This window comes from Megalops cyprinoides, chromosome 8, assembly GCF_013368585.1.
Source record: "Megalops cyprinoides isolate fMegCyp1 chromosome 8, fMegCyp1.pri, whole genome shotgun sequence".
Taxonomy (NCBI): domain Eukaryota; kingdom Metazoa; phylum Chordata; class Actinopteri; order Elopiformes; family Megalopidae; genus Megalops; species Megalops cyprinoides.
In genome coordinates this window covers 26,369,827-26,382,634 of record NC_050590.1, presented here as the reverse complement: position 1 = coordinate 26,382,634, position 12,808 = coordinate 26,369,827, and the positions used below count along the sequence as shown (strand labels likewise).

The window sequence follows — 12,808 nt, the reverse complement described above, 5'->3', positions numbered from 1 at the left end:
GACTTGCCGGTGTACAGGAAGCTGAATCGCATATGCATTTGATAATGATAACGAAAGTCTGGGTGTGGTGAGGATTCAAAGGTTAATGTTTGAACATCGTGATGGGGAATACCGGCCAGGCCACGTCACATCGCTAACGTCTCTCCTTTATGTTCCCCTGTTTGATACACAGTAGTATCAGCTGGCTGGAAAGGTAAACTGATTTAGAAGACTACCTGCCTTCATGCAAACCACCCTTCTATCACAGGTGCAGCACAGTGTTGCAGAGGCTAATATGGGCGTGATTTGTATGTCTACAGTATACCTGAATGCTCTGAATGATGTGTGCTGTTTGAAAGGTGAGCTTGTAATTACTGTCTCTCAGAATTATGTTTGTGCTCGGTAAGTAAGCTGCTTTGGATTTATTATTTTTTTAGATAATGCTGATATGAAGATGAGGTGGTAAGATATAGTTAAATTTCATGAGAATCATATGTCTCTTGATTTTAAATGGTTTGATATTAAGTGGTTAAATGCTTGGTTTGCACTGACAGTAAGTGAAAGGTTTGCCCTTACTAAGTTCATAAAGTACATACAAATGTATTATCTAGTTGCGTTATATACACCAACCATTTTATGGGACTGGAAAAAGGGTTCTTATACAACAGGCCACAGTTCTGGCAGTTGTATCTCAGTTAACACAGGTGATACTTGGATCTGGCTGAAGTATTTACAGTGAAACTAGTTGAAAGATGCTGCATCCTGCGTTGAGCTTATGAATTTCCTCAGACTTGAAGCTGTGTGCCAAGACCTGTCAAACGCTGACAGGCAGTAGTGTCACTTGCCACTCTCAATCTCAAAGACATGCTGTGCAGCCAGATTCCTGCAGGATTGTATGGGGGATACCCATTTTTGTTAGGGCAAAAAAACTAGTGCTCATCCATAAAGAATGTTGCAATGAGTAAATAGCTTACTGTTAACTGGGAGTGTGTTTATTTAGAGGGCTGTTGCTGTAGCAATGTGCTGTCCCTCCTCTGGTTTCACTAGCAATCAGTGTAAATTGACAGTTATGAATCTTAGAGCCATAGATTTGCTTTGGTGTAATGGGGAGTTAAACTCAGAGAACATAACAGTAGAAGGTAAGATGTAGCTCTTAGTTATAGATATGCTGCATAAAAGTTTTTTTCTCTATGGTTGTATTGTTCTTTATATTTTAATTGAAGAGGACAGTGAGAGTGTTGCTGTGTATCTACAGACTAGTGGTGATGTCAGAGTGGTTGCAGTGTAGAGCTGTAGAGAGGGAAGAGTTTTATCACATTTCAATGTGTTGTGCCCATTATTTCAGGTGCAAACTCTTTGACGTACCTGATTTATTACATCACAGGCAACTCGCTAAAGCTTTGTAACATACACTGTTGAGCCTGCTGCAGTAATCTATTTACAGGAGACATCAAAACCTGTATGTCTCAGTTCCATTTTCCTCAGTCTCAATCTTCAATCAGATGACTTTTAAACTGTTGCTTTATGATATGTAGTTGTACAGTATTTCATTGTGTTTGAACTTTGTCTGCATGAGTCATTTGATTTTTTTTTTTAATTTTGAAACACTGTGGGAGTTATATTTAAAACCCTGAGTGTACTGGGATCAGTCATTTCAGGGGGGGAGAAGAATTCAGAAAAGGGCATTACTGGTATTCCAGCAGGGGCGTCTGGCTGTGCTGAAGAGACATGTGTCACTAGAACAGCTGTTAGGGGTCAGGGCAGTTTCTGGCTCTTCAGCTCTGGGACCATGCTGCCTCTGTGACCCTTCAGGCCTCTACACACAGACTCAGTGTGGCCCTGGGGTGGCCAGGAATTGACATTCTTGAGGACTTATTACATTTTCTTATTTGTACACAAGCTGCCCATCCTCACTGGATCATCAGCGCTTCCCTGAATCTGCTCTATGCCTGAGTGAGGGAAACAAAATGAAAACTCCAGAATAATGTTAAGAGGCTGCTTTGCTCCTTGGATTCATACTAAATTGTTTGAATGTAGAAGTTATTTTACTCTTTCAAATCCAGACTAGAAATAAAGATCTAGTAGCATAGGGCAGATTGGTACTACAGATCCTTTAACAGCATAATACAGGTCAATTTGTAAACTATTGGAATTTAAAATGTGAGCCATCTGTTTATGATTATGTTTGACCTGTAAATTTGCCTCTTATGACGCTTCCACTGTGTAAAATCCTCCTCTGTGAATTACTATGACCTGCAATGACTCGTCATCTTCTCAGGGGGCCAGGATTCTAAAATAAACTGGAATTAGTGTAAATGGAAACGTTGACCCTCCCTTTAAACACACATTCCTGATATTAGTATGAGGTTTTTTTCCCCCGGAAAGACATTTGTTTTACCCCAAAGCGAACCTGTTAATAGCACTGGGTGCATAATTTCAAGTAATGGGTGGGGTGTACGGCAGTGTGTTTATTTAATCTGTGATGATTTCTTTTTTCCTTATTAAGGTGTTGAGAAGACAGAATGATTTTGTATGCATTTATATGTCAAGTGCAGTGTTGTGCTTTTATTATTTTAGAACAGTGATATTCATTAAACATCTTAAAACAGCGGAATGGCATCTAAATGTGGAGCATAAAGAAAACCTATGCAAGCAGCTGTGCGCCCAGCTTTGTTCTGCTTGTTCATCTGAAACAGGCCTGTTTGCAGACTCTGATCTACCTTTATTTATTGAAGCATGATGTCATTTGCTGTTAGAGTAAAGGCTGCATTTAATTTCACCTGACGATAGACAATAACCAGAGTCAATAGTGGTCACATGATCATAGCCTGGTGTTTGTCAGTTTTGTCCTCCTCTGTGTTGAGTGAATGCACACCTATGACTGTACCTCAGAGCCCCAGTGTCTGGGACAGCACTGTGCAGGTGGGTCAGCTTTGTCATGTTGCTTGGCAACAGGGTAATGTAAACACCCTCCTCAGGACTGGACTTCAGCCTGCTTTGCATTTTGCCTGATGTGCTCCTGCTCTGGGAAGGAAAATGCTGCATGTCATTATGTGCCACTCAGCATGAACAAATTCCCCTGATTTCACCATGGAAAACGGGACAAGACTGGACTTAGACAGGTGTGTGTTTGTAGGGAACTCTAATAAGAACTTCCCCCATCCTGGTTGTGCTCTGTGCTAAAAACTTGCGTTACACCCCAGTATAATGAAAAGGCTACAGGGAAGGGGTGATGATCACTCATTCACGAATGCACTTGTCTATACACCAAAGGTCTTCCCACCAGATTTTTGTTCAATAGGACATTGTTGTAGGTGGTTCAGTCCGTCAACAACATGTGCATTTTAGCAAAAAGCCAAGTAGTATTTGAACCTATTTGAATTTTCATAGTCACGTTGTCAGGTCAAAGTGAATGACTTCATTTTCACAGGCAGATCTTGCTCCAACAGTAGGAAGTTTGTGTGTGCACGAGCAGTTGTGGGTTTAATGATGTGATTGAAGCCACTTTTAGTGTATAATGCACCTTCAGACTGGTATTACACCCCTTACCACTAATGACAGTTATCACTATACAGCAAGTTCAAGTGCATGTTTCTTAATTTAAATTTAAAACCTGATGCCAGTGTCTTTAGATATATGAAATAAAAGATGAACATTTCAGCAGATGTCACTGCTAATGGCTCAAGCTTTATTTTCTTCTTTACTCTGACACACTCATTGAAAGGATTAACTTTGAAGAAAGCTAATTATCATGAAGTACATTCTAATTTTGTCATCTCTAACAGCTACCATCTCTGGCAGGTGACTTTCAGGGCATGGTTTATTTAACCTGACTTACAATGAGACTGAAACTGGGCTACAAGCTTATAATGTTCTTCAGGTTTTTCCTGTTTCAGTGGCGTCCTCTTTGTTATGCCATATTAAATCTTTTACAGAACCTGCATTTATGCCACAGAGCTCATCCGCCATGGAAGTTTACTTTATGCACACTGACAGCATACCTCTGACGCTGGTCCTTCTCCTCTCTCCCCCAGATTGAAAACATTGATGCCTGCCTCAGCTTCCTGGCAGCTAAAGGTGTCAACATACAAGGCCTGTCTGCAGAAGGTAAATCGGCCAGACCCACATTTACTGCTCTACACTGAGCTGGGAATGAACTGGAGTATAACAAATTCTCCTGGTCCATGACTTCAAAAAAGTGACTTCACAGTTGAGAAAATGACTGACTGGAGGTTAATGTTCAGTTACTGTTGTTACCTCAGATCTAGATAGGCCTGGAGTGAAACTGGGAGGTCTTTTATAAAAGGAGCTACAAGGATGACTTTTATTTTTCTCTAAAATTGTGTAATAATAAGGTATAGTATATGTATAGACATGGTAATGAGTCCATATAGTATATGGACTCATTACCCTGGGAGTTACAGTAAGAGAATTTCCATGTTAAAGGTAATAGTGTGCAGGAATGGTTTGGCTGAAGCCCCTCAGTATGAGATGTTATGTTGTGATGGTCTTAGGGAGATGGCCTCCCTGCTGATCCCCCCTCTGTCTCTGCTTCATACAGAGATCCGGAATGGGAATCTGAAGGCAATCCTGGGACTCTTCTTCAGCCTGTCGCGCTACAAGCAGCAGCAGACCCAAAAACAGGCACCCCATCAGCAACACCACCACCAGACCTGCGCCCCCACCCAGCAGCCCCACAGCCAGGCTGGGCCCCCCTTGCATGGGACCCCTGCCCAAACACAGGGCCCAATGCACACCCCCTCAGCGCACACGCAAAAAGCACAAGCAGAGATGCAGTCAAGGTAAACAGCTTCACAAATTACAGATGTGACTCATGCTGGGAAGAGTTTACAAGGAGTTTATAGAGGCAGATCAGCCTTCTTCTTGGTTTATCCCTTTACTATTTTAAATTCTTTATGTAGCCCCTGATTACAAGAAGTGATGGACTATGAAAGTACCCCATAACTTCAAATTATATGGGCCTGAATTTTTTTATTATTATTTATAAAATTCACTAGTTTGATATTTGATACTTTTGTTAGGTTTAGCTGGGAAAGAAAGAAGGAAACATCTAGTGTTTGTAGTAAGTTAATGGCAGTACCATTTGATAAATGCTTTTATATACTGTTACAAATCCAGAAGATTTGTTCCAGTTGTGAAAACCAGTCTTTTTTGCACTCAAAATCAATTCCTACACAATGTTACATTCACACAATATGTTTGGTTAATGACATTTTAATGCAAAAATTGTAACCACAGTTAATCGCTGTTGTATTGAGCTACATGCTGTGCTCTGCAAGAGAAAGCCCAGCTTTTATACTCCATGCTCTTCGCTTTGTTTCTACTCTCCCTTCTCTCTTTTCTTTTGTTTGTCACTTTTCTCTCTTTCACTCTTGTCAGTCTCTCACTTTTAACCTCGCTTTCTCCCATATCTCAATCTCACTTTTTCTCTTTCCTTTTTTCAACCGCTCGCCTGAGTCGCCTCACACTCTCTTCTTGCTGTCTTCTCTTCTTGCTCTCTCTCTTTTTTTTCTCTCTCCCTCTCTCTCTGATTTGTTCCATGCCAGTGTTTGGCAGATCATCTCTCTGCAGCCCCTGTGCTCCTGCTCCTGTAACATATGTTTGTGCTTCTCTCTTCTCTTCTTCTCCATCTCTCTCTTCTCTCTTCACTACACAGTCTTCCATCCAGGGATTCTTCTCAGAGTAAACTGCTGAAGTTTACTCTTGGTCAGAGAAAGGCCTCTAGGTCAGCTCTTGTTTGTGTCATGTGTCTCCCCCTTCCTCCACCCTCAGTGCATGCTTTCAGGTTAGATGCAGGGCTTGTCCCAGGTTGATAAGTGTGACCTTCCCCAGTATTGATACATTGTTTGAGAAATCTTTCCAACTAGGTATGAGGAACCTGGCTTTAGATGACCCATGGCCCCAAATGTGTTTGTTGCGTGCATGACATTTTATTTGAAATGTACTATAAAATATACAAAAATATTTTACTGCTCTTGCAGTAGAGCATTCTGTGTGTGGATATTCTAACCAAAAATGCACAATTCTGCTATTGTCTTTAAGGAGAGAAAACGCATCAGCTTCATGTTTGGACAGTATCTAAACCGCATGCCTTTGGAATATCTGTTGGATTTCTTGTGTGTGCTTTGTAACACATTCAACTCACAAAATGCAAAACCAAACATAAGTTTAAAATGTAATTATTTCAACTTGCACGTTGATGCTGCTCATTCCCGAGTACATTTTATTAGACCTGTTCATGGAAATTGTACAATATTGCCACCTACTGGTGAAAATGGTGTAACATCATGCAATTTCGACCGAAGTAAAGCTGCTAGGGGGGCTGTATTTATTTGTTGAAAGCTTGTGTTTCCCTTCTTATTTGATTGGTGCTCCTCTATGAGCACTTCTATTGATTACTCCCTTCACCTAATTTTCAGTGTTTATGTATTCTGGTTGTACATATCTGCTGATAAAATACAAATGTGCAAATACAAATACACTCTTGTCATGTGATTTAGTTAAATTGATAAATAAAAGACGGGCTGTTTTTCGTAGTGTTTGTAAATTATCGATGACGTAACACACAAATATACATGAATTAGACTGTTGCATTTTGGTTAAAAGTGTAAGCGTAAGATCATGAAAGAGTGGAGGAGTATGAATCACACCCATGGAAATTACTGTATCTTTTGTCGTTTTGTCACCTTCATAATGACTTGGCCAGGATATTAGAGTAAGAAGGGGTTAAACTGCCATCCTATGTTTGGTGTAACTGAAAGTCAAATTAGCCACTATGAGATGGACAAACGCTGTTTGATTTTCCGGTGAAGAAATGAATGAAATACATTTACCCTTCGGAATAGTAAATGGGAAATTAGAATTTTGATGTTTTACACCGCTATTAAAAGGCCATAATCGGCTTACCGGCGCTTTCAGCATTGCGCTGTCGTTCCCGCCGTCAAATTTGCAATTCATGAAGCCATGCGCGAGACATCAGGAATAAATCAGTGTGGACACCCGATTCTGGCTTGGGCGATTAAATGGGAGAAAAGGGTAGAACTGCGGCTGAAACGTCGGCCTTATCATGAGATATATTATCGGAATTAATAGTAATCCTGGCACATCTGCAAAGTCACGTTTAACTGTCCGCCAAATATTTAATCGATACGTTGAATTGCGTTTAACGTAATGTAGTGTAATTTAAATGCAGGCATTTTGTATTTAATCACCTTGTCTTTTAAGTATGTGGCTGGGTTTTCTAGCTGCCTTTGTGGCAGTAGTAATGAGTTGTAATGAGCGAGCGCAAACAGTGTAACAAGGTTGAGGCCACATAAAATTAAGATAATTAAAGAGCCAGAACGTGACTGTGGTTGCGCTAGTTTACCCATTAGTGCTGTGATGGTCACTGGTCACATAAGCACTGATCTGAGTCCAGTGAGCCATATGGAATTTCCAAAGAATTGGCTGGTCTCATTCCTATCTCTGTCTCCTGTCTCGACTGGACCCCAGGCTCCCAGGCCCTACGACGAGGATGTCAGCTGCAGGCAGCGAAAGCAAGCCTCGTGGGTCAGCCAGCAGCTGCAACCGGCGGAGCCAGAGCTTCAACACTATCGACAAATCAAAGCCAGCCCCTGGATCAGCCAGCGCACACAACAAAGGTGAGTGCAGCAATTCAGGGATAAATCCCAGGAAAATCTGGGACAGTCCCCTCGCTGGCCACTGCTAACTGAGTCTTGCTTTTTCTTCCCTGTTCTTTGGTTGTTAAACTAATTGGAGCCTCTGGGTTTGTGTTAGAAATTTATGATTATATGCATGTTAATATATTTTAAGCATTGTAATTCACCAGGAGTAGATTTTCATACCACACAAAGAGCTAATTTCGTTCAGGAGAGTACACATACAGCATTTTTCTTTGGGTGGGTCCAGTGTATTAACTTCTTTTAAGAAAATTTGATAGGTTATTCTATCATTGTTCTCTGCTGCAGTTCCCTCTTTTCTAGCAATGTTTGTTTTCTATAGCTCAATTCTGGCTGTTGAACTAATTCGATCCTCCACATCATCAGTGTTCATGGCAGATTTTCTGGTTTCTGAGCGTGATTAGGCTTTAGGCCCTCAGTTCATTATGAATACATTTTCAGCGGTTTGCTTGGCAGTTTGAAAGACAGCAAACATTTGCACTGTTCTTTATAGCTCTGACTAGGTTTATTGAATGACTGCATACACTTGTGAATGCAAAAAAGGATGGTTCTCTGTATATATTTTTGTAGTACAGGGAAGGAGGAGGGGTTGAGGTTGTAATATGGATGCCAGGTCTTACTTCATTTTTTTTCTCTTGATTTGGGTTCCTGTTTGTTTAGCTGGTTTACATCTGCTGTGATTGGATATGAGTGTACATCTGTCAGGCTGCAAGAGAACTCCTTATGGAGGCTGCTTAATGTTGTATTAATTGAAAGCAAATTCTGAGGATGCAGTGGTGCTCTAGTTTAAATTTTTAGTTTTAAAAGTAACTGGTAATTCTTGAATCTATTTCTGACCTCTTTGGTTTGTTTGTTTTTTTGGGTAATTTTCCAAAAACAATTCTCACACAACAAGGGAGTCTCTGGTCTGCTCGCTACACAGACTTATATGAGCAGTCCGGCATGGAAACACCATAAATCACGCCGGTTGGCCTATGACATGGCACTCCATGGAGCAGTTATAGGGGTGGAGGTGCGGGAACCAGGAGGGAGAAATGCACCATGGGAAAAAGTTAGCCTGGTTGCACCCAGAATAGATTAGAGCCAGCAGCCACTGTCTTCCTGATACAGTGACAACACTTAATATACTGGCCTCATTAATGTATGTCGATCTTACCAGACTATCTGCCACCCAAGCCGGTCTGTAGACATGATTTTCTCTTTCACTGTATCAGAAAATGAATGTCACCCCTGTAAGCAAACGTAGCATTGCAATTCAGCAACCCTGTCGAAGTGGTTGATTGCTTTCCATTTTAGTTTGTTGCTGTAATGTGCAGATCAAACCACCCAATCACACATGTCAGTACTGGATCTTGGAGAGTTAAAATAAGATCAGGAATCACAGGATGGGTTTGACTGAGTACACATCTAATAACTGTGGTGCAGTCCACACAACTCATTACCTGATTGTATCACTCTCAGTATTTTAGCCTGTGATGTGAGTGGAAAAGGAAACATCCGGCCTCTCCACCATGATATGATCCAGACTGATCCTCACTGGATGCCAGTGTGTGTCTGTGGGAACCGCGTCTCGGTGTGGTGTCGTTTCCACGCATAATGAGCACTGCCTTTCTCTGACACCTTTTGATAAGTGCAGTAATTAGATTTGGGGGTAAAGCCAGCTCAGTGAAGGGTTAAAGCCCTCTTTGTTGCTAAGGAACATTGTGTGGGGATGTGCAGGGCTGGGGAGAACAGCTGTCTCCAGAGAGGGTGATTTATCCGTAATGACTGAACTGTCAACAGCACCACTATTACTGTTGCATTAATGGGCTGTGCCACAGGGGCTAGAGCTGCCTGCTTTTTGAGAGGGAATACAGTGAGCCTCCTCTCAGAGGCGGGCACTGCTGTTAGAAGACTCTCCCAGGAACCTTGACACTCATTTTCTCGGTTAATGGCTGTAGGGCACAGGGTCGTGATTTAGGACCTAGGGGCCTCTCACAAGAGCTGAGCATCGTAATGAAAATTGCGGACAGAAACTGGCCAATGGTCCAAGGTGTTAAAGAGGGACATGCTGGATAGGAGCGGTTGATTTTGATACTGTGGATTGGCGATTGGCAGTGTTACAGAGGTAAACCTCTACTCTTGTGTTCTATTATTTTTCCAGTTCTAAACATGTCCATTTGTCTACATGTTTGTTTTATCAGCTGTATGCAAGTGTGTGTGTGTGTGTGTGTGTGTGTGTGTGTGTGTGTGTGTGTGTGTGTGTGTGTGTGTTGTAATCCCTGACGGTCTTTGGAAACAAGCCCTGATTGCTGACAGCTTGGTTAGAAAAAACCTGAAGGCCTCTTGTTGTATGCTTGTAGGAAGCTGCTCGGACCCAGGGCCAATGACCCGTGACCTGTCTTCTGTGCTAATTGATGGTTCCTCATTTTTGGCACTCGTCAATCAGCTTAAATGCCCTATGTGTTTACTGAATTGGTGGAAATGTCCTAGTGTGCCAGTTTCTCTCTACCAGGCAAATGGGGTTAAACATTGGCCTGTGAATAGAGCCACATTGTCTCGTGCTTGTTTGCTCAGCATAGAGTTCAGTGATTCAGACAAGCTCAGAGATGTTGCTGGCTTGCAGTCGCAGGACCATGGGACAAGATAAAACAAAGAAAGAAGTTTCCCTGTCATTATGTGCCTTTAAATCTGCAATCCCTTTTGGATAGCATGCATTCTTAAAGAAAACACAATCGTTCTTCTCAGTCATTGTGAGTCTGTTACTTTGATAAACCAAATGATTTTTCCATGTCAAAAACTGGGCTCATTTGACTAATTGCTTGTACTTTTATTTGCTGAATACATATTGTTTTCACAGTACAAAGTACAGCCAGGCACAGAATTCAGAATTGGCAAGACACGTTGCTCCTGTACTTTTCCAAGCTGTGTAGTTTATCCCAGATCTTGAGCTCTCCAAGCCTAAATTTACACAGCTTTTCTTCAGAGTGTATTTATAATGATTGTGCAGCAGCCACAGGGGCCTTTTTAGTCAGGGAGGTGTAAGATTTATTGGAGTAGAGGTTAGAGTGTGACCATGTGGAGCTGCTGCCTTGTGCATAAGGTCAGAGTTACTGTATTTCTGTATTCAGGTTAGGGGTCATGCTGTGCTGGCCAGAGTCCCCCAACTTTACGGGCAAAATTTCAGACATGTTTGTGAGTCATACCAGCTTTTCTGGGATACCTCCACCTGACAGCCCTCCAACAGTGTAGAGTACCTTTATTTTACTGGCTGCATGTTCATTGTTAAAAGCACTTTGAAGCACTGACAAAGCTGAATCATCTGTATGAATTTACCTTTCCCTGCATGCAAGTAAGCTGCAGAAAACTGTGGCAAAAAAATGTACATTTTGACACCTCTGCTTTTATTCTGACTTAATCCTCACTAACTGCACGTACATTAATATGGAAAGTTGACATCCACCTTGAAGTAGTGGTGTAGTTTGGGTCTAGAGCTGTCTCTCTCAAGCACTGCATTATTTTTAAGTCAGTTACTCTTAGAATTCATTTGACATTTGGCTTAAAGTTGTTGGTGGCAATTAGCAGATGATCTCTACTTTCCTCATGTGAACCATGGCCCTAGACCAGCTGTTGTGGTATGTTGTGGATTGAGGTATTCATTGGGCATTGGATTAAGCTGGAATTAGTATGCAGAAATTAGAAATGGTGAAAAGCAGAGAATCACTTTGTAGAGAAATAACCTGTTGAGTTAGACCACTCCAGGCCCAGCTATCTCACCTGTCAGTCAGGTTTTGGCTGCAATGGCCACTTTGTCAAGCCCACTCCCCTCAGTATTTCCTACTGCATGATGTCATCACTCTGCTTTGATTGATGAGGTCTTTGTCACCACTAGTATCACATATTGAGGAGGGGGGGGTTGATTTTTCCCCTCTTCTGAACTCGCTGAAATCCCTCCAAAGGGGAGTGGACATTTAGAGAGAGAGGTTGAGAGAGTGGATGTTCAGCAGGCAAGGGAGGGAGAGAGAGGGGGAGAGAGAGAGAGTGTGAGAAGTGAGAGAGAGAAGTGATTGGTATCATTAGTATGACCAGGGAAGAGGACCTCAGATTGCCTGTCTCTGCATCCACTGATAAGCTGCCAGATCTCACTTCTCTTTGCCCTCTGAGTTTGGCTGCCTGTCAGCTTTTGGATTCTGCTCAAACCCCACACCATTTCTCTGGGGTATCTGCACATGAGGTTTGTAAAGGTTATCCTTGGTATATTTTGATTTCAGCTCCTATGGGAAATATTGCAGATTTTTTTCTGTGCTTTGTTAAGTTTGAAAGAAGGTAGCAGTGCTTGTGTATTTTTGTTAATACTGATATAACCATAGTTTTACCCTGATGAATACATCTGTGTTATTTGGAAAAGGCACCGAGGCAAAGGACAGTGTGATAAGATGAACACTGTCAAAGGTTTCACCTGTTTTATGTTTAGTGAAAGTGGCATGGTGACCAGCGATGTAAATACTGCTCAGCAATACTATGGAAGTGCTGTTCCAGTAATGTCCTTTTTTGCACATTTACTGTGGTCTTCCTCCCCAGTGTAAAACTATCATTTTAGTAACATTTTTCCTTAGCTTGCTATGATTTGTAACAGTCTGTGGAGATGAGGAAATGAGGAACTATTTTGTGATCCTTGACCTACTAAAAATGACCATTTTTGGTTTCATGGGGAAGCAGTGTCAGTGGTCTAGTATAACAGGTGAGCAGAAATCTAAGGGAAACTGCTGTCACTCAAAGTGCTGTGACTATTGTACTGTATCTTTAAGGTGACAGAGTACTCTTCCTCAGTAGCTGTACTCCATGTATATGAATAGCTGTTACCACCGACAGCCAGACCGTGAATGGAGAGGCAGCATAGCTGTAGTTGTTTTATTTGTGTTTATTCATGTGAAGGAACTTTAAAAAGTTTATCAGTGACTTAGAACAAGGGCGGACTGTCTAATTCACTTAAAAGGGCACAATGGCTGAGATGTACTTTTTTATGTGTGCGGCTTTGTGAAGACATCATTAGTTATTGGGATGCAGTTCAGCATTCCGTAGTGTACCAGAACTCTCTCTGATGTTCCCATACTCTGGAGAGATGTGCAGACAACATGCTTTCAGAGCAA

General features: G+C 41.7%; 1 protein-coding gene across 5 annotated transcripts in view; it reads left to right on the top strand.

Annotated features, from left to right (window-relative positions):
- LOC118782129 (neuron navigator 2-like) overlaps positions 1–12,808 on the top strand; it is a 116,575-nt gene that overhangs the window by 33,184 nt on the left and 70,583 nt on the right. For all 5 annotated transcript variants that reach the window (XM_036535394.1, XM_036535393.1, XM_036535392.1 and 2 more), the window contains exons 4-6: positions 4,014–4,086; positions 4,541–4,781; positions 7,492–7,640. In XM_036535394.1, the coding sequence (XP_036391287.1) occupies positions 4,014–4,086; positions 4,541–4,781; positions 7,492–7,640 (463 nt within the window). The remainder of the gene's footprint in view (positions 1–4,013; positions 4,087–4,540; positions 4,782–7,491; positions 7,641–12,808) is intronic.